General features: G+C 42.0%; 1 protein-coding gene across 5 annotated transcripts in view; it reads right to left on the minus strand.

Annotated features, from left to right (window-relative positions):
- cntln (centlein, centrosomal protein) overlaps nucleotides 1-21,009 on the minus strand; it is a 559,253-nt gene that overhangs the window by 296,183 nt on the left and 242,061 nt on the right. For all 5 annotated transcript variants that reach the window (XM_070886555.1, XM_070886564.1, XM_070886537.1 and 2 more), the window contains 3 exons: nucleotides 11,747-11,838; nucleotides 1,055-1,596; nucleotides 236-323 (listed from right to left, as the gene is read on the minus strand). In XM_070886555.1, coding sequence (XP_070742656.1) covers nucleotides 236-323; nucleotides 1,055-1,596; nucleotides 11,747-11,838 — 722 coding nt within the window. The remainder of the gene's footprint in view (nucleotides 1-235; nucleotides 324-1,054; nucleotides 1,597-11,746; nucleotides 11,839-21,009) is intronic.

Genomic DNA, 21,009 nt, shown 5'->3' on the forward strand with positions numbered 1-21,009 from the left:
TACTTCTGGTGTATTGTTTTAAGATATCTTGGATTTTACTATAAGGCAAAAGAAAATTTGTTTTTTGTTTATTTCTTTAATGTGTGCATTGTAAAATACATCACTGATTTTACTCCGTGTACTACCTATAGTATTAAGAGGTTTCCCCATTGGGAGCTTTAGTCAAATTTTGACAAACATGGACTGCTGACTGTAAAATCAGCTTTTTGTCTTCAGTGCAGGATTTTTTACTTACCGTATTTCTTGTTGCTGGTGGAGCCCTTTGCTGAGCAGTCTTCACTATCAATTCTCCCAAACTCTCAGCAGCAGTCTCATCGGAGTCACTAGGATGGAAATACAGTGGGAAAGTGTGTTCTTATTGAAAGAACAAAGCTTTACAATAGGCAGGAGTTTCAATCTTAATGCAGAAAAATACAAGTGTAAATACCCCCAGAATGGAAATTAATAACAAAACACCTCATTTTCAACCATCATTCAATTAACATTAGTTCAATGACTGTGCATAAAACATACATGAAATAATTAGTGTGGATGGTTCTTAATTTAAAGGATGTTAAACAGCTTGTAAGCATCTGGTAGCAAGCTAAAATAGGTCATTCAAAATTTATCTAACTAAATTAAGAGGGAAAAAAATGTTTCTCCTCCTGGATCGACATGTCACAAGATAACTAAACTGACTTAGCAGGGTTGCCTGGGAATCCTTAGCTGTCAGTGGTGAATATGCAAAGGGCCAGCAAATTAAATCAACCTGCCAAACTGTCAATTTCAAGCCTCATGACTGCATGAAAATGGTATCACTGAAAGAAATCATGCATTGCCTTATTCTAGATTCCCTGGCATTTATTCAAAAATTCATGCAGTTGGAGCTAATTTCCCATGCAAATTTCAGTCAATAAGCTTGAAGCAAGACATCCCATGACTATTCAAAAATCTGACAGAATTTTTTTTCCCCCTGAATATGAAATCGACAGTATATGAAATCCAATCTCCATTTGCTTACAGTTTGCATATCCACACTGTCCTATCTGCAGGGCGAAGTTAATGAGAACTGTACCTGGGTCCAGTTAAATCTTCCCACCCATCCTTACTGAAGTGCTCAAAGACAGTGCTCATCTCCTTGATGGATCGGTTGAGGAAGCGCTGGTACCGTTTCATAGAATTGTTTTTTCTTCTTTTTGCCCTGGGATTGTAGCCTACTGCTTTACACGCACTGTTGCCACAGCTGGCTCCCTCTATAGTTCTGGCTTTGGCGGCAACAGTCTTCGACTCAAGTGCTTCCTGCAGCTTCTGTATTTGCTGCAATAACTGCTCATTTTCAATTCTCAACTTTATTGCGTCTGCCATTTGCCTCTTTACAGAGGAAGCTTCTGTTTTCAATCCTTCTATCATTGCTTCGAGCTCATTTTTTTCTCTCTTAATTTGTTGATTTGCCTTCATCAGTTCTCTTATTTCAATAACTTGGTTGTCAGATTCAGTCTGAAGTTTGCTGTAGGCTGTTTTCAATGAAGCTTTGGCCTCGGTCAGTTCCGCATTTGTTTCTCTCAGGTCTGTGGCTTCTCTCTGAATAGTTTTGAGCTTCTTTTCCAAACGGTTGATCTGAAACAGGAAGCCAATTACTTTAAGATTAGCTTTCAAAGTAAGAATGCTCCTTCTCAATTGTTTTGAGAAGTGCCTAACTGAGCCACACAGCCCACACGTTCCCAGGCCCAATTTCCTGCCTGTGCCGAGTTAGTTGATTTCATCAAGGGAGGCAAAATGGGTGTTGGAATACATTTCAGTGCCTCTAGGCTCCCAGTTAAGCAATGCCTCGATTTCAAAATTCTCATCCTAGTTTCCAAATCCCTTCATGGTCTCGCCCCTCCCTATCTCTAAATCTCCTCCAGCCCCACGATCCCCACTCCCCGAGATATCTCTGCTGCTCTAATTCTGCCCGCTTGTGCAGCTCTGATTATAATCACTCAACCATTAGTTGCTGTGCCTTATGATGCCTAGACCCTAAAAGCTCTAGAATTCCCTCCCTAAACCTCTCCATCTCTCTTTCCTCCTTTACGACGCTCTTTAAAACCTACCTCTTTGACCACGTTTTTGGTCACCCGCTAATTTCTCCTTAGGTGGCTCAGTGTCAAATTTTTTGTCTTAGAATACTCTAGTGAAGCACCTTGGGACGTTTTGTGTTATAGGCACTATATAAATACAAGTTGTTGTTATAGCAGTTATCAGAAAAGCATGGAGATCCTATTAATCAAAATGAATGCAGGTGAGTGTCCCTTTAAATATTGGTCCAGTCATGTCAGTCAGTTTCTGCAGCCAATCTGGCGACATATTACTGGGCGGGTTGGATGCTGGTCGGGACAGAGGCTGGTTGGGACTTTAAGATAGCGTCAGGATCCCAATAAAATCATGGGTCCTCGATTGAAATATGTTCATCAGTCCGTAAAAATCATGAATCCACAGCGGGAATGGGGTACTAGATGGTTTCCCCCAATTTTAACCGGTCACATGCCCTGTTTGCACCAGGCGGGTAGGGTTAAAATTGGGGGCTATAGTGTCACTTACCTGTATATGCTACAAATAAATTAATATGGTATTTTAATAATTATATTGCGACAATGGGTAGCATGTGCACTGGAGCACGATCACATGGCTAATTAAGTGATGGAACACAAGCTTAACTCCTCACTTTATTAAAGAAAATCGTGTATTTATATAGCGCTTTTCATGACCACCAGTCATCGCAAAGCACTTTACAGCCAATGAAGTACTTTTTAAAAAATTTGCAAATTTGCCAATTTGCGCTCAGCAAGCTCCCACAAACAGCAATGTGATAACGACCAGATAATCTATTTTATTGATTGTGACTGAAGGATAAGTATTAAGTGTCCAATCTCCGCTGTGCAACAGTGGGAGATACTTGGTCGAGACCAAAAAGGACAGACAAATTGAAAGAAAGAGTCAAGGATACACCACTGCCATGCAATTCTGGAATAGCTAAATAAATGGTACCAGTGGAGCCCTGCAAACATGGTAGAAGGCGTGTAGCTGGCACGAAGGGAGAAGAGTCAATGAGGAAGAAAACTGCAATGCAACAAACCCTCAAATAAATAAATCAATAAAAGGGTGGCATTTTTAACTGACTTTCAACAGGATTGTCTGTTTCAATTGAAATTTTGCACATTATTTCATAAACTGTAACACTTTTTGTTCCACGACAGGAGCCTATAATGAACAAATAAATAATTTATCCACCAAACAAATTTAACCTAAATGGACTAAAAGAGCAATGTGGTCTTAAAGAGATCTGAATTTTCACCTTTCCTGAATGAAAAGAAAACTTTAAAATCTAGATGTTGGAACATTTCAACAGTTAAATAGTGGAAATCTCATTTTAAAAATGAATTTCCTGAACGACAACACAGTAAAATCTTGCAAGCATATAACGTGTTCAAAAATTCTTTGCTGCAGGGTGCATACAGAATTAAATTTAAGCACTTAAAAAATGAAGAAGAATATATTCTGACTGATCCCTCATCTTAAATGACTTGTACAATAAAGGCTATAGTCTGTAATACTACTCACTGCTGCTGTCAACTTTTAACAGCCTATTACACTAAAGAATACAAAGAAAAAGGTGCTAATACATTTCAAGCCCCAGTCTATTAGACATTTTCATGTGACATGGAAGCTCAGCAATATAATACATCCAATATTAATGTCTGACCGTACAATTCAGTGCTGTCAGTTTTGGACAACTATACATTTTTTCATATTATTGTCTCTTTTCAAGACAAGTTAGAAATGCATACAAAATGCCTACAGGGTTCTTACCCAAGGCAATTTTCCCTGTCTTTTTCAGTTTTACCTGCCCCCTGGAAGTAAAACATGCAACCCTTCTGAAAATTACAGTTGTTCTTCTATATTGGAGAGGATAAAGTGAAATAATTCCTCTGACATCCCTGGACTATAGTACACAAATTATTTCAATTACTCATTCCTCCTGAAGACAAATGAATATGAGCATTTCCTGTGCTGTACATTATTATATTTAACATGATGTTTGTCATTCTGTAATAATGCGATGACAGCTTTCATTACCTGACCATATGGCACTTGTTACGACGACAAACAACAGCATCATCTCCTCTAAATTACTCCCTACAAGTTAATGCACAATTCACAAAGTACCATCAACAGCTTCCAGCTCCCTTACACAGATATCACCAGCACCTTTAGGATACATTTGAAATTCATACTGTAAGAACAGAGTACAAAATAAAATATAACTGTTCTCAGATATTAACACACATCCTGGAAAAAGAAACCTTTGGATTACCCCTGGTACTCATATAGCTAGTCACAAGGGATAGTTAATACATATCAATGTGATCTAAAGCTGCTCTGCTTATGTAGCACGTATACCCAGTTTTAAAATCATTTAAATAGTTCACTGGTTGAAAATTGCATTAGTGTTTATAAATGGGAGTCTCCCAAAGCAAGCGCTCTACTCGGAACTCCTTCATGGCCATCGAGCCAAAGGTGGGCAGAGGAGACGTTACAAGGTCACCCTCAAAGTCTCCCTGATAAAGTACAACATCCCCACCGACACCTCGGAGTCCCTGGCCAAAGACCGCCCTAAGTGGAGGAAGTGCATCCGGGAGGGCGCTGAGCACCTCGAGTCTCGTCGCCGAGAGCGTGCAGAAAGCAAGTGCAGGCAGCGGAAAGAGCATGCAGCAAACCAGTCCCACCCACCCTTACCCTCAAGCACCATCTGTCCCACCTGCGACAGGAACTGTGGCTCTTGTATTAGACTGTCCAGCCACCTAAGGACTCATTCTAAGAGTGGAAGCAAGTCTTCCTCGATTCCGAAGGACCCACCCATGATGATATATAAATGGATTTTAATTTTTCAATTCAAGACTGTAAATCCACTAGTGTGAAATATGAAGCAATCTTGCAACATAGATTCCTGGCTCCATGATTCAGAATGGGAAAGATCATCACAAAACTCATGTTACTAAAACCAGTTAAATACAAAGGTACTTGTAAAATACTAACTGTGAATTAAAAAAAAAGATTGTGGGGCAGATTTTCAATTTGCTGCCCGGGTGCAAACCTTCCAATGCAGATCGGCTGACCGTTACAGAAACCGCCCAGCTTTCATTTCCATATACCCCCATATCTTAAAAATCAAAATTCATAACAGAAACAATTTTTAACAACTGATTTATTCAAATTGCTTTATCAAACAGCGTAACTTTAAAAAGGCAATGTCTTTTACGCCTTACTTAAATCTAATCAACAATCCTCTTTTATAAATTAGACTTTTCTCAAAAGACTACATTTTATTCAATACTTTTTGTTTCATTTAGAATCGTCCTGTATACAGGACTCCCGAGCTTACTCTAAACTAACAGCCCACTATAAAACAAGACCATTCAACATACTCAATTGACTACATTTAAGTCACTTATTTTGAACATGTTTGACAAACATGGGCTAAGTTTTCAAATGAGAACCTGGAATTTCGGTGGGGTTCTTGATTTCTTACCATGAGTTCAGCAAGGAATCGGCGTAACCCCTGGAGAAACTACATAAACTGCTGAAAACTGTCGACGCTATTTCTTTGTGGGTTCCGTCAATCCACTGGTGCAAAATCGGGGTAACGTCTGTGGAAAGTCTGAGCTCAAATGTTTCATTCAATTTTGAATCTTTTTTTTACAAACAGTTCCTAACCTGGCAACAGGTGAGTAACAGATCGTTTCAGCTATTCATATCCTCAGACAGCCTCCTTCTATCCCAAATATATATGCTAAATCTCTTTAGACCTACATTGCCTCCTGGTCCAGCAACATCTCGATTTTAAAATTATCATTCTTCTTTTCAATTCCTTCCATGGCCTCACTCGTCCCAGTCGCTGTAATATCCTCCAGCCCTTCATCCCGCCGAGATCTCTACGCAGCTCAAATCTTGCCTCTTATTCGTCCCCCGATTTTAATCACTCCACCATTGGCAGCCGTGCCTTCAGCTGCTGAGACCCTGATCTCTGGAATTCCTTCCCTAAACCCCTCCGCCTCTCCACCCCTCTTCTCCACCTTTGACACGCTACTTAAAACCTACCTCTTTGACCAAGCTTTTAATCACCTGCCCCGTTATCACCTTATGTAGTCAAATATTGCTTGATAATCGCTCCTGCGAAACGCCCTGGGATGTTTTACTATGTTAAAGGCGCTATATAAATGCAGGTTGTAGTTGTTGTAGATATATTTTGGACGATCTGTAACTTTTTCCCGCCCATTTACACTGGAAAATGGGAGAATTGAATTTGTTTTTAAATGGCTTGGCTGCCCGAGGCCACCTCATGCAATTATCAGTTGAGCCTGCAAATGGATGGCCACATTCCTGCCGTAGCTTGCCGGGAAGTATGATAATGAGGCCCGGATCTCCCATTGGCACGATCAAACTCTAGCCCTATTTATTTCCAGCATCTTTCTTTGGACAAATACCTCCTGCCCCTTCCAGAAAATGAAAGGAATTGTTATGCAATTTGGCAGACAAATTGCAAATGGAGTGTAATACTGACAAATGTAAACCATTACATATTGGGTAAAAAAAATGAGCGACATGGGTATATACCATTGGGAAATGAATTAGCAAAACGAGATAATCAAAATCGATAAACTGTGGGGAAGCAATTCAAAAAGTAAAGAGAATACCGGGATGCAGAATTAGAACTGTATCGGTCTGCAAAGGTTGATAAGAGGCATCTACAAAGTAATCTTTACAGGGGTTGCTGTACTTAACATCCAAATTCCCAATAGCCACTCCCAGCAGGCAAGGCTCAGGCCATGTACAGTCACACACACTTTAGCATACTTCGAAAGGGACATATATTCACTGGGGAAGGTGCAGAGGAGATCCCAAGTGTAAAGAGGATGAGAGAAAAGAGATAGTTAAGCTCTATGGTGTAAGTAGAAGGAGAGGACCCCAGTATTGATTACATAAAAGTATTAAATGGTACAGAACCCAGAACATTAATTCAGGGCGAGCCAGACTGGTATGACAAGAATAAATAAATTTAAAAGTAAATTTAAAATAAATCTTCGAGTAATAATTGTTTACTTCGTGATTTGGTAATAATCTACCAGGCAATATGAAAGAGTATATATTACAAAGAGTTGTCAGTCGTGGTTCAATAGGCAGCACTCTCGTCTCGGAGTCAGAAGATCGTGGGTGGAGCACTCCAGTGAAGTGCAGAGGGTGGCTGCACTTTCGGAGGGGCAGTACTGAGGGATTGCTGCACTATCAGAGGTGTCGTCTTTTGGATGAGACATTAAACCAAGGCTCCATCTGCCCTCTCAGATGGACGGCACTATTTCAAAGAAGAGCAGGGGAGTTCTCCTATGTCCTGGCCAATATTTATCCCTCAACCAGCATCACTAAAACAGATTATCTGGTCATTGTCACATTGCTGTTTGTGGGGCCTTGCTGTGTGCAAATTGGCTGGCACCTTTCCTAGCGATTAGTAACAGTGACATCAAAAGTACTTAATTGGCTGTAAAGTGCTTTGAGATGTTCTGAGGTTGTGAAAGAGGCTGTATAAACGCAAGTCTTCCTTTTTAATTTTACAGACATTCAACTTTGATGGGCTAAAATATATTTTCTCGACTAAGTTTTGCTCATGTTCTAATGCTGTGTGCATATAGGACCATCCTAATCCTGCCAGACGAACTAGCAGCAGTCTGGGGACACAAAGAAGCAGAGGTATGTTTATCGGTTACCTCTCAAATGAGGGTTAGTGATCTCCCTTGCATTTCCCCTTCCCATGCTGAGTTCTGTTATATCTTGTAAACATCTTCAACCAGGAATTGGGAGTGATTTCCTTATCTTACATGTAGAATATATTGAGTAAAGCTACGGAGAATTCTTTTAATTCCTACTGTTACCTTGGCCTTCTAAGCACTTCACCATATAGTAGTCAGACTTTAGCTTGGGACTTCAATCATCCAATGGTTGTATTGTTGAGAAAATCTTAATTTGGTGTGGTTCCATGATCAGGATGTATCCTTGCTGTTATTTTCACTATTGTTAGTGTAATACTTGTTCTTGTAGATTCTACATTTATATATAATTAGGTAAAAAGCTAAATAAAAAGTTTTTTTTAAACCCAACAAATGTTGCATGTATTGCATTTAAATAATGATTGTAAGAATCTGCCATTTAGAACATTTTTATTCAGTGTAACCTTATCCATATTCAAACGAAGAAATGCACTAATAATAAAACTCCGATGCATCATTAATGCCTAAAAGCGTTTCTCTATAGAATGATGATTCAGAGATCTGAGGCTTATTTGAATATCTGCGTTCTTCATCGAGTAGAAAACGTATAAAAATGCTTTTTATGACACAGATCATCGACTATTAGCATATTTTATCAATTTATATATTTTATGCTTCACAACTTAGTTTTAAGATACAGTAATGTCATTTTAATATTTATATGTTCCCCAAATTTTTTTCATCCTTACTCTTTCACTATGTCGTCATTCCACTACAATATATTCTGTACTGCGCTTATTTTGTTTAGATTCAACCAGCAGGAAGCAAATTATGACAGTTTCTCGTGTTATAAGAAATGTTACGTCTGAGAAATCAGTCAGCAACCCAACCAGAGCCATCACAGATCTGTGGCTGCTCGGTTAAAAAAAAGCCAATTTTAGGTGGCTGTAACTGATTTGCTATCAGTATAATGAGAGATTTACTTTTTAGCCAGCTAGTCAACAAATATGTTCAGCAGCTTCCCTGGGTTTTATTAATTGGTAGCCCAAGCACTAGTAAAGAAACTTCATCAACATGTATATGCTAGATTACCTACATTCCATATGATATTTCTCATTTTCTGAATGTAGTTCAGTTCGCAAACATGAACATAAATGAACAGGCCATCCAAACATGGCACAAGTATATATACCATCACTTTAATTTTCAACTTCATAGCCAAAATACACTGACTCCCCCATAACAAGTTTTTTAAAAATTCATTTTCGGGATGTGGGCGTCGCTGGCAAGACCAGCATTTATTGTCCTTCGGAAAATGGTGGTGGACCGCTGCACTATGTGCGATGAAGATGCTCTCAGACTGCTGTTCGGTACGGAGTTCCAGGATTTTGACCCAGTGACCATGAATGCACAGAAATATATGTCTGAGTCACGACAATGTGTGACTTGGAGGGGAATTTGGAGGTGCCTGATTCAATGCCTATGTCAAAGCTGAGTTGTCCATCCAGTATTGTTAATGTTATTCTTTGTAGCGATTTGATACAACTGAGTGGCTCACTAGTCAACGTTGGTGTGGGACTGAAATTACATACAGGCCAGAATGGGTAAGGAAAGCAGGTTTCCTTCCCGAAAGGACACGAGTGAACTAGATGGGGGTTTAAGACAATTTGACAGCTTCATTGACCAGTTTTTTATTTCCAGAATAATTTTTTTTTTTTTTACATTGAATTCAAAGTCTCAAACTGCCATAATGGTCTGCAATAGATTCAGGCCTCTGAATTACTAGCCCAGTAACATAACCACTACACTGCGTAGAGTACTTAATTGAAGTTAGAAAAGTGGAGGAATGGGAGCAAGTGTGGAAATCATTTGAGAAATCAATCCTTGGGGATATGAAGCAGAGCACTGAGATTCAATACAACCTGGTTCAGCCATAGCTGAGGAGGCTGATAAAGCTGGATCCAGAGGTACATAGGCAGTGAGCAAGAACCAAGAAGCACAGATCAGCCATGATCTCAATGAATGGCGGAGCAGGTTCGAGGGACCGAATGGCTTCCTCCTGGTCTTTGTTTCTGCCATTAACCTGAAGGAAATTTCAACACATTCATCACTTGCTGCACTATTTGACCACCAGTCCATCACCATCAGTCAGTGGTGTTAGAGAGATAAAGTTGGATTTTATCAGCATGGGCAAGTTAGATGATAAATGAGAGGGGACTAAGGATGGAGTCTTAGCACATAGTTGAAGTGAGCAGAGAAGAAACCATTCAACAAAGTGGAGTGGTTACATTCGGATTGGAACCAGGAGACAGTAGATTTGTTCGAATACCTTGGAACATTCCTCTACTTTGAATTACATGATTGTATGGCACTGAGACAATGTTCAGAGTTATTGTTAAGCAAGCAACTTCTGAAAAAGTCATGAGAACAACATGATTTGCCTCTAGTTTACCTTTTCATGAAACATCACTGAGGAATCCCTGGCAATTTTTTTTAAAAAGAACTCCCCTGTGGCTGTGGAGTCCATGTACATTTTATCAGCCCTAGCCACTGTGAAATAAAGGCAGAATTTGCAGGGACATAAAAAACCGAATGAGAAATTAGACAAGCATTGTAATTGTCAAACCAAATGTCCATATAACCAAAGAAATGAGGGGTCACATGATTGTCTTCCTCTTTCCCAAAATCTGAGGCAGTCGGGAGTTCATTGACATGTGGTCATCTCCCTGCTGGCTTCAATGAAACTAATTCTAAGCAGTCAATAAGCCAACAAAGGTCAAACATCAATGATTTCTGGTTCTTGGGTATTCTGGAACCAGATAAAGCCATTGCTTTAATCAACTGATACTGGAAATTTAATGAACGACCCTTGAGTTATAAATTCTTACTGGAGCTAAATCCTGGAGCTGAATCCCCCCCTTTAAAAGGAAGCGATTCATCAAAACTTGACATTATCCAGTCTCAGCCAAGGCTGATGCCCGAAAAGGTGGGGAGAAAATAGAAAAACTTAAAATGGCCTCCACTTTTAGGTCTGCAACAGTTGATGATGGGACTTTAGTTAGTTCCATGGAGTCTGCTGAAGTATTAAACAAAGCCAATCATGATTCAAAGAGTGAGGTCTCCCTGGATGAGAATTCAGTTGAGGTTCCTTTAGAGAAAATCATTGCTGATACTGACCTCTGACCACTTCCAAAGCAATAATCGGTGGCCTGCGCAGGCAACAATAGGGTAATTCGGATGTAGGACAATACTGTCTAGTTTGAAGTGAGGTTTGGAGATGGTCTCAAGATTTAGAGAACTCAAAAACCATCTGCTTGTGAACCAATGTAAAAGCTGATTTGGCCACTGCTTTTGGAAAAACAGTATTTCTTGGGTTCGCCCCAGTATTTCACACTCACTTTAAATCTTGCTCTTTTGTGTGATGCTGAGAAGAGATTTCTTTCAGCATTTGGGACAGATCTTAGAAGGCAATGCAATCATCCAACATGGATACCTACACCTAAAAAGCCTGTCAGAATCTGGACACTGGCATTGACTGGATGAGTTATCCAGGCATGCTTCAACTAACGATGAAAACAACATTAATCAACAGATCTCGACAGAAGGACTAAACATGAAAAGTAAAAGAATTTGTTCCAAAACTGTAAGTTCAATGGTGATGACTGTAGAATAGGGGCAATATGTTTACAAAAACTATGAAATAGCTTTTGAAGAAAACTGCAAGCCTCAGAAGTAGCTTTCAACATGATTATAAACTTGGTAAAACATTAAAAAATCTCTGTGGTGTATAGCCATTTTTCATATTCACAAAACAGAAATCTATGAATTTTAAGACTTGTCAGTCAAGGGTGAACTCAAAGTACTGCGCTCTGGAAAATACAGTTTACTTTCTTCAATAAGCTAAAACAGGTATGCTTTAATATATGTGCAATAATAATCTCTCTAAGGAATGTTATAATTGTTTCCTGTACCTTCTTTAATGACTGTTCCAACTTTCCTTTTGTCGTGGTCTTGGGTGTGCTGCATTTTACTCCTTCATCTTCTGCAAGTCTGAAAACTAGCTCTGCAATTGGAATGAATAATAAAATGTCATTAGAAGCCCCTTTGAAACAGAACAGCTATTTTCACAAAAAATAAGGATGATCCTCCTTTTAAATAATTAGTGTCATTTTCTCATTATCCCTCAATTTGATCAGTAAAAGTACCTGGCAATAATGCCATTGGGTAAGAAAAAATACAAGTTAAAATTCTACTTGTGCCTTCAAAGGAAGAGAAAAGGAAATATATACAGGATAAAATACTCATTAACTGAATGGAATAAAACGATGAGCTGTCTTAGTGAAATGTACCGGTACACAGTGCAGTCAATGTACAGAGGCACAGATTACGTTAGAAGTGTCTAAAATTCCCTCAGATCACTAGCATGGAAAACCTGAAGCAAATGTGGCCTCACAATTATTACTTTAAATTTAATGATTGCATCCACTAAGAATGAGGTGACCACCATTTATGTATAGAATATACAAGTTAGAATCCTAGGCTACTGTGATGGCAATAAATGGTAACAAATGCATTGTTTTATGCCATGTAAAAACATATTGGGGATTAAATTAGTTATTGGCCAGGGAGCAGACTCACCAACCATTTCTTGCCCCCTCTGGCACAGACTGCCATGAACATTGTGGTCAGGGGACATGGTTCATGGGTACGGTAGCATAATGGTTGTTACTGGACTTGTAATCCAGAAACCTGGACTAATAATCCAGAGACATGATCTCATTGAATGGCGGAGCAGGCTCAAGGGGCCAAATGGCCTACGCCTGCTCCTATTTTTTATATTCTTATGAGACGCGAGTTCAAATCCCACACGGCAGCTGGGAAATTTAAATTCTAATAAAATAAATCTGGAATTTTAAAAAAGCTACCATCAGTTATGAACCATGGAAACTACCGGATTGTCATTAAAACCCACCTGGTTCACTTATGTCCTTTAGGGAAGGAAATCTGCCATCCTTACCCGGTCTGGCCCACTTGTAACTCTTGGCCCACAGCAATGTGGTTGACTCTTAGCTGCCCTCTGCAGTTCAAAGCAGCGGCTCACCATCTTCTCAAGAGCAATTAGGGATGGGTAATAAATGCTAGCCTTGCCAGTGACGCCCACATCCCATGAATAAAAAAAAAATCAGGAGCGCGGTCTCTGGAAAGGCTGGAGGAAAAATTCCCACAGGGTTGTGGCCAATTCCCACTCTTGTCCTTCTCACTGAAAACTCCCACTCTTTCCATTCTCACTGAAATCTCACTCTCACGCTATGCAGAAAAAAATACAATTTACCTGACAAATATGTTAAAATCTAAAAATAAAAATTAACAATGTTTTAAATCGCCAATAAAATTTAATAACTCCCATCAGAAATGCCTAAATTCTGTCAAAGGCAGCCCAGATCTCACCTTACTAGAACTCTCATATCCAAGGAATCCCTCTCCAGTACTCACAAGCGCTGGGACCATCCCTCCACCCTCACCCTCTCAGTGCCCCCCACTCTGACACCTAACCCAGTACCGCCAAATACCTGCCCCAAATCCACAATGCTAACATGCCTCAATAACCTCCTTCCCAGTGTTACCTGAACCCAAAACTCATGCCCACTTCTGACACACCCTAGCACCCCACCTGCTGTAAACTCGGGCACCCCACCACTGCTACCAATTAAAGGCCTGGCTGAAAATTGGTTCACCTCAGGCAGGCAGATTTTCCTGTTAGTGGCCCATTGTGGGGAACCAGCAGTCGTAAATCACTGTGGTACTCAGATTGTTGTGGTACCAAACTATACAAAGGCTGTCCTAGTGCTGAGATGCCAGGATTGTCCCATTTAGGTCCAGACAAAAATGAGCCAACAGACATGGTGAGCAGTATCATTATCAGACTTACCCCAGATCCTACAATTCACCAAACAGCACTTTGATTTTGACAATCAAAATACCACACTTTCAACATCAAAAGAAATAACTAGTAACACTTCAAAGACTCATAAAACTTTGAATTTTTGCTCCAAAACATCCTGCCCATTAAATATGCACACAGAAACATGAAAAAGTTTAATTACATTAATATTTTCAAACTATTCACTTTAATATGTTTCAAAGGCCGCCTTACCTGAATTGAACAGACAACCCAAAGTCAGCTGGCCAGCACCAGCGATGAAAGGATTTAAAATTATGTACACAGAAAAAATTCAAGTAAAATATATTTCTGGAAGATAATTAAAAATATTAATCCAATCTAAGATCCTTAACCCACTCAATATTTGCTGTTGCTTTTAATAGGTTATCTAAACAACTCAAGATTTGCTAGCTTGGAATTTCCTTGTGGAATATATTGCTCTGTTGAAACTATAGGGGAAGACTGGTGGTCCAGAGAGAGAGGGCCTTGAAGGGTTGGGCATTATGAGGGCCGTATTTAGTAAGAAGAACACTAGTCCTTCTCCTGTTCCCACAACAAATCAATCAATTAAAAACTTCTATTTTTCCCTTTCTCTGAATGGCCTGCAGCAATCCTTATAACTCACGTCATTAGATGACAACTTACAAGAGATAACGAGGATCCCTCCCGTCTGTTTCCCGTGGATGCCAAGGCCATCCATTTCAAGGCCCCAACCAAAATCGCATGGACCCTGTGGTGGGTGGGATCGGGCTAGTAAATGCTACACTTCTATTTTAAACACAGTACCAATCTGTTTCCCATCCGGCAGAGGGATGAAAACCAGCCACATCATGTTCAGTTGAAGTCTTGGGGCTAGACTTTCCACTTTTGTGCAGGTCGCCCAAAAATGGGCATTATTTCCAGCGTTGGCGGTAAATATGGGTTTTGAGATTGCCGGATTATCGCCCATTTTCAAAACCCCAACTTTCCATTTTATAAAATGGGCGTTACCGCGTGCGATCTGAAAAGGGCATTGGCGTTAAATTTGTTGACCTTCTGCCGTAAAGTGTCAGCGTTCATAGCAGTGGCATGGCAACGGTCGTTTCCCACGTTTCAGGAAGTCAGGGGTCATCAATAAATGCACAGAAGAGGAGAGAGAGAGGAACTAAAAGCATGTGTGGGTATGTTGTGTGCTTGTTTGGCTGTTGTAGGAGGAAGGTTTACCAGCAGCAAAAAGACTGCTGAGCACAAAGAAAGTTGTTCCCACCGAGTTGTTGGCGGAAAAAAAAATTTTAACTGGAAGGGATGGAGTAGGTGACATAGCACACTGTGGAGACTGAGGACGCTGTCGAAAGCAGTGAGGTGGGAGAGGAACAACTGGGAGGATGCAAACAAGCAAAGAGATTCTCCGACGAGGCAAATGCCTCCCTCCTGCAGGAGGTGGAGTCACGCTGGGGTCAATTGACCTGGGGTGTGCGTGGGAAGCCCACCCCAAAGGTCTACCAGAAGATATGGTCCGACATAGCCGAGATAGTCTCGTCGGCGACCAACGAGGTGCGTGAGGGTAACCAGTGCTGCGAGCGCTGGAACGACCTTGTCGGATCCGCCAGAGTAAGTATTACATTTATTTACATGTACTTATATATTTATATAATTTGAACTGTAAGTGTAATGATTGATTAAAAGCAGATGTGATGTCTTGCACTTATACCAGGAATGTTTTTCTCAAAGCCTGCGTTCAGTGTACGTCTTTAGGTAAAGAATGATAATTATCATAATAATCATGATTACATCTGTCGGTTGTGTGTTGTATCACATCATTGTGTGAGATCATTGCTAGGTACTGTGACAGTACCTAGCAATGATCTCACACAATGATCTCATGCCATGTTATGCTGGTGTTTCCTTTTACAGAGAAGCTTTCGAAGAATAGGGCCGAGCAGCGGCACACGGGTGGCGGGTCACCAGTCATCATCGAGCTCACCGACATCGCGGAGCGGATGCTGGCACTAGGTGGGAAGCCACTCCCAGTCGGCCATGCATGCAGCTGCAGAACCTGATATGATGCCACATGAGTAAAGTATGTACCATTGCGTGATGTGACATCAATAGATGCCACACCCACTCATATCCAACCAATAATATATGATCGATGATTGCTAAATAATGATGGCCTCATGAGAATTACTGCAATGCAGAATTTGGTGATGGTCATGAAATGTGATGTCTGTGATGATTTTGATAGCGGTGGTGCTTTTGTCATGCATATGCTGCATTTAGCGTTGGAATCACCTTGTGACTCTAGCAGCCCTTCTTCTCTAATAACCTCATTTATGTTTTGTAGCTCAGCCAGCAGCGCGGCCCCATGCAAGACCACCGAGCCCAGAAGGTGGGGGGGCGGGGCCAGACTCGCCGGATGATTGTGCATCTGGTGCTGAGAAGCCCCAATTCTCGTCCGTGGAGCTGCAGGGTGCCTTCTCCACGGATGAGAGCGCGGACTTCGAGGAGCCTGCATCACCAAGCTCCATAATGCAGTTGACACCGATAACATCGAGTGCTTCTGCGGCCAATTCCCTCCTCCACCGTGAAGGTACTGGGCCCAAGGAACTTGCCGCAGGGCACCCGAGGTGTCTCCAGGATGGCGCCGACCACGCGGAGGTTGGTTCGACGCAACCGGTCTGCTCCACAAACAGCAGATCTGAGCGGGGACATGGTACACTTGTCCAGGAGGAATGCTGACATAGGTCAGCAGATCCTACATACAACGGGGGGCATATCCCACCAGCGGGCCAGCACGTCCGCCACCATGAGCGAGTACGTACCGCGGATGGCGGAGGCCCTGGAGGTGATAGCCAGGAACACTGGTGGCAGAGGGCTCCCAGTGGTCCCGGAACATGGCACTGCACCCCAAGGTGCCGCACCCCCATTGCCAACGACACATGAGAACCAGGACAAAGATCTTGCTTCTCGCTCGGAGCACGTTCCCAACTCGGGACCGCCCTCTCCCGTATCCGTCCAACCAGCGGTTCTGCCGTCATCCCCCCAATGAAGCAGCACCTGAGGAGCTCCTCGGCCAGGCAGCTTGGAGTCAGGAGGGGAAGGGGAAGGGGTAGAGGTGAGAAGGAGAAGCAGGGGGGGTAAAAGGAAAGTGAGGCGCATGGCCGCAGGTGTTGTCTTGGTCGCAGTATTTTTCTGTTGTTGCTATTTTGTTGGGAGGTTTGGGGGAAGGGGGGGGGGGTACCTTATTTTTTTGCATTTGTGTTCTATGTTTATGAAGTGTTGTTGGAAATATTAAACATTTAATGAATGATATAAATGTTATAAATTTGTTGGGGGGTGGGGTGGGGTGTTTTTTTTTTAAAGTTATAATTCTGATTTTATACAAATCTTCTCATTAAATGTTTTTTTAGTTAACATAACCTTGTTGCGCATTGTCTCAGATAGCTTCACCGTTACACACTGGTGATTCCTCAACACGAAAGGGGATAATGCAATGTCACTTGAATCACCTTAAACTTTAACTGTCACCAAGGTAATGCACACCATTCATTTATAAGCTGCAGACACAGCAGTATTGCAGATTTGTAAATACGACCAACGTTATTTCAAGCAAAGTGCTCATTTATAAACTGCTGATGTAAGAGTTTTGCAGCAATGTTGCCCTTTCCTGCGATCTAGAGGGGGTCGGGGGCATGGTTTCATCGTCAGCCTGATTGTCTGGCCCGAGGTCAGCATTCACCTCCTCGTCCTCCTCTTCCTCTCTCTCTTGAGGTGGACCGGCAGTCCCTTCTGGCAATTCTTGTCCCCTCTTGATAGCCAGGTTGTGCAGCATGCAGCACACCACCACAAATTGAGCTACCTGCTCAGGGTGGTATTGTAACTCACTTCCTGAGTGGTCCAGGCATCTAAAGCGCCGCTTAAGCACTCCAATGGTATTCTCGACGATATTGCGTGTGGCTCTCGTATCGCTTCTCGGCTTCTGTGTAGGTGTTATGCAGAGAGATCATCAGCCAAGTGGCGAGGCCATATCCTTTGTCACCAAGCATCCAGCACTGACCTTGTGGTTGACTGGTAAACATTTCAGATACAGTGCTCTCACACAGGATGTGAGTATCATGGATGCTGCCCGGAAATTTTGCATTTACTGCCATTATAATTTGCTGGTGCTCGACAACGAGTTGCAAATTCAGGGAGTGGAATCCCTTTTGGTTCCGAAAAACCTCTGCATCCTGAAAAGGTACCCGCATGGCGATGTGCGTATAGTCTATTGCTCTCTGTACCTTGGGGAAGCTTGCAATTCCGGAGAATCCTAGAGCCCTCTCAGTCTGTGCCTCCCTGGTCCCAGGGAAGCTGATAAAGTCCATCTTGCGTGCGTAAAGGGCTTCAGTGACCTGTCGAATGCGGCAATGTGTGGCATGCTGAGATATAGCGCAAATGTCGCCAGCTGAGGCCTGAAAGGAACCCGATGCGTAGAAGGCAAGTGCCTCGGTGGCCTTGACCTCAACGGACAGTGCGGTCCTGATGGCGCTGGCAGGCTGCACACCTCCCCTGATGAGCTGGCATATCTTACCGGAAAGAGGTTATCAGGTGTTATCGGACAAGTTCAGGTAGGACTGCTTCTCCCTGCAAGTACATGGGGTGTAAGTTCTCGTCCTCATCAGCAGTCTGCGTCTCTTTGATTGGGCACATAATGCTCTTGAATATACCTTCTGCCATCTCTAGTCTGCAGCATGTGCGTAGTCATCAAAACAGGCTGAGAAATTACAGGCCCCATTACAATCACAATCAGTATTATACCTATTGTTCACAAACAATAAATTTACCCCCTAAAACACCTAAAATAAATTCAAATCGTCCACAGTATGATAAGATGTTTGTTCAGATGTTCAAATCACCATAAAAGACCTCCAGAGTATATCAAAACTCCCCAGAAGTTGAAGCAGCCTTTTATATGAACCGACCTCCAATTTACAAAATGGCGTCCATACCCCCGGGATTAGTTCTGGTGAGAGCAACTTTTTCTTAGCGGCTTTTTCAGCGAGCGATATTTTCGGCGATATGTGGGCAAGGTGTCAAAAGTAATGCTCGGCAATATTATGAGCATTAGTTTCGCCCATTCTGATGTTTACGCAAAAAAAAAAGTGGGCGGGCAGTATTATTATTTCTCAGCGTTAAGTACATGCCAAAAGTAACGCTGGCCGACAATATGAGCGATACATGGGCGTTAGTTTCAATTTTGTTGCTAAATGGGCGATATCTGGGCGTTATACCTCATCTCAGCGTTAAAATGGATGTTAAGTGGGCGGTATCGATGCAGAAAAAGTGGAAAGTCTAGCCCTAGCACTTAGCAAACGTGTCTCATTACAAAATGCTACTATAGATTTGAAAAAGTAGTCGTGTTTATTTTTAAAATAATGTGAAATGTAATGCTGATCTTGTAGAATGTTTGTGTCTTACTATCCTTCTAGACCAATGATATTATACACACACATTTAAAATTAATGCATATCAGATAAAGATGATGAAAGGAGGGCAACACCGTAATTCAATCATTACAGAAACCTCAGTACTGTACAGCAAACCCAAAATAATTGCTTATTCATTGAAAATATTACAATCGTTATACTCTTCTAATATAGACCCCACCTGAACAGTGCCCCGGACAAACAATACCATATAAAATAGGAAGGAATGAATGAGACACCCTCTTCCTTCGAGTTTGGTCTTCAGTTTCGTTGATTTTTTTTTTCAATGCTTAGTTGGTGCATTGCTGTTTTTGGAGAAATGAATTTGCTGAGAGTAATGTAAAGTCTCCCCACGCCCCCTCTGCCCATCTCTCATCTGTGCCTGTTTTTCCCACAAGAACGGTCATTGCATGGTGTTTGGACAGAAGCAACGGGTATTTTCTGCCTATCCCCATCTATTTGCAGGTTTTGGAAGAGAAGGACAACAAGAGAAAGCATTCCAGACATGAGCAGTTGGACCCTAGGAGATCAATTAGGACCCATCCTTACACTGCCAGCCATGTTTACAGGGCCAGACAATCGTATCTGCGTGTTAGAAGAAACCTGTATGCAGAGACTATAGTTCCCCAGAGAGGCCATGACTGAATCTTGTACACTCCTGCAGTCAGGGCTGCAAGCCTCTTCAATGACAGGGACAGCTCTGGCAGTGACTGTCAATGTGATTGCCATCTTAAAATTTTATGCTACTGCAGTAAGTCACTTTGCAGTTTGAAGTTGTCCAGAAAGAAAGATGTCAAAACAAGTCAGCCCATGAAATGGACAAGGACACTGCAAATGGTCCCCTCTCTTTCAAACTTATCTCCCTTCCCTCAAAAGCCACTTTTGACCCTTCTGTCCTTGCAAACTACCCCATCTCCAATCTCCCTTTGCTCTCCAAAGACCTTGAACGTGGTGTTGCCTCCTAAATACGTGTCCATCGTTCCTGAAATTCCATATTTGAATTTGTCAAATCAGGTTTCAGGCCTTGCCAACACACCAGAACAGCCCAAACCAAAGCCAAAAATGACATTCTCCGTGACTGTGACCACGGTGTACTATCCCTCCTCGAACTCTCTGCAGCCTTTGATATGGTCGACCACTACATCCTTCTCCAATGCTCCTCAGTTGTTCAGCTCAGTGGGACTGCTCTCTCTTGGCTTAGACTCTTACTAATCCAAGTGTGGCCTCGCTCCTTCCCATTCAACCCAACACATTCCCACCCTCTGAACTTTACCTCTATCTGACTAAGGCCTTTGTGCATCCATCATCATCATAGGCAGTCCCTCGAAACGAGGATGACTTGCTTCCACGCCAAAAAAAAGGATGGTGTTTTGAAAGAAAAACACGGACTACATCCTCAAGGGTGGAAGATGCCTGTGCATGGATTGTTTTAATGTGGGGTGGCTGTTGCACACCAGCCACCACACGGGCTCGACAGAGCTAGGTCTTGGTCCAGTGGCAAGGGTTACCCAAGACAACTGGAGACCTGCTCTGCTGCACGGACCCACTCCCCTCCTTCACCACACCATTGACTGTCGTGCCTTCGGCTGCCGAGGCGCTCTGGAATTCCCTTCCTTTAACTCCTTCACTTGTCCACCTTCCTCTTTGACCGAGCTTTTGGTCATCCCTCCTAATATCTCCTTTTACACAGCATCCATTTTTTGATTATGCCTCTGTGAAGCACTTTGGGAAGCTGTTCTATGTTAAAGATGCCTTAGAAATGCAAGTTATCATTGTTATTTATTACTTTGTTCCTCATTTTTGAGGAGGATAATGAAATTGAATGAATCAAGTAAGATTTGCTGTAATT

Source organism: Pristiophorus japonicus, chromosome 1, assembly GCF_044704955.1.
Source record: "Pristiophorus japonicus isolate sPriJap1 chromosome 1, sPriJap1.hap1, whole genome shotgun sequence".
NCBI classification, from domain to species: Eukaryota; Metazoa; Chordata; class Chondrichthyes; family Pristiophoridae; genus Pristiophorus; species Pristiophorus japonicus.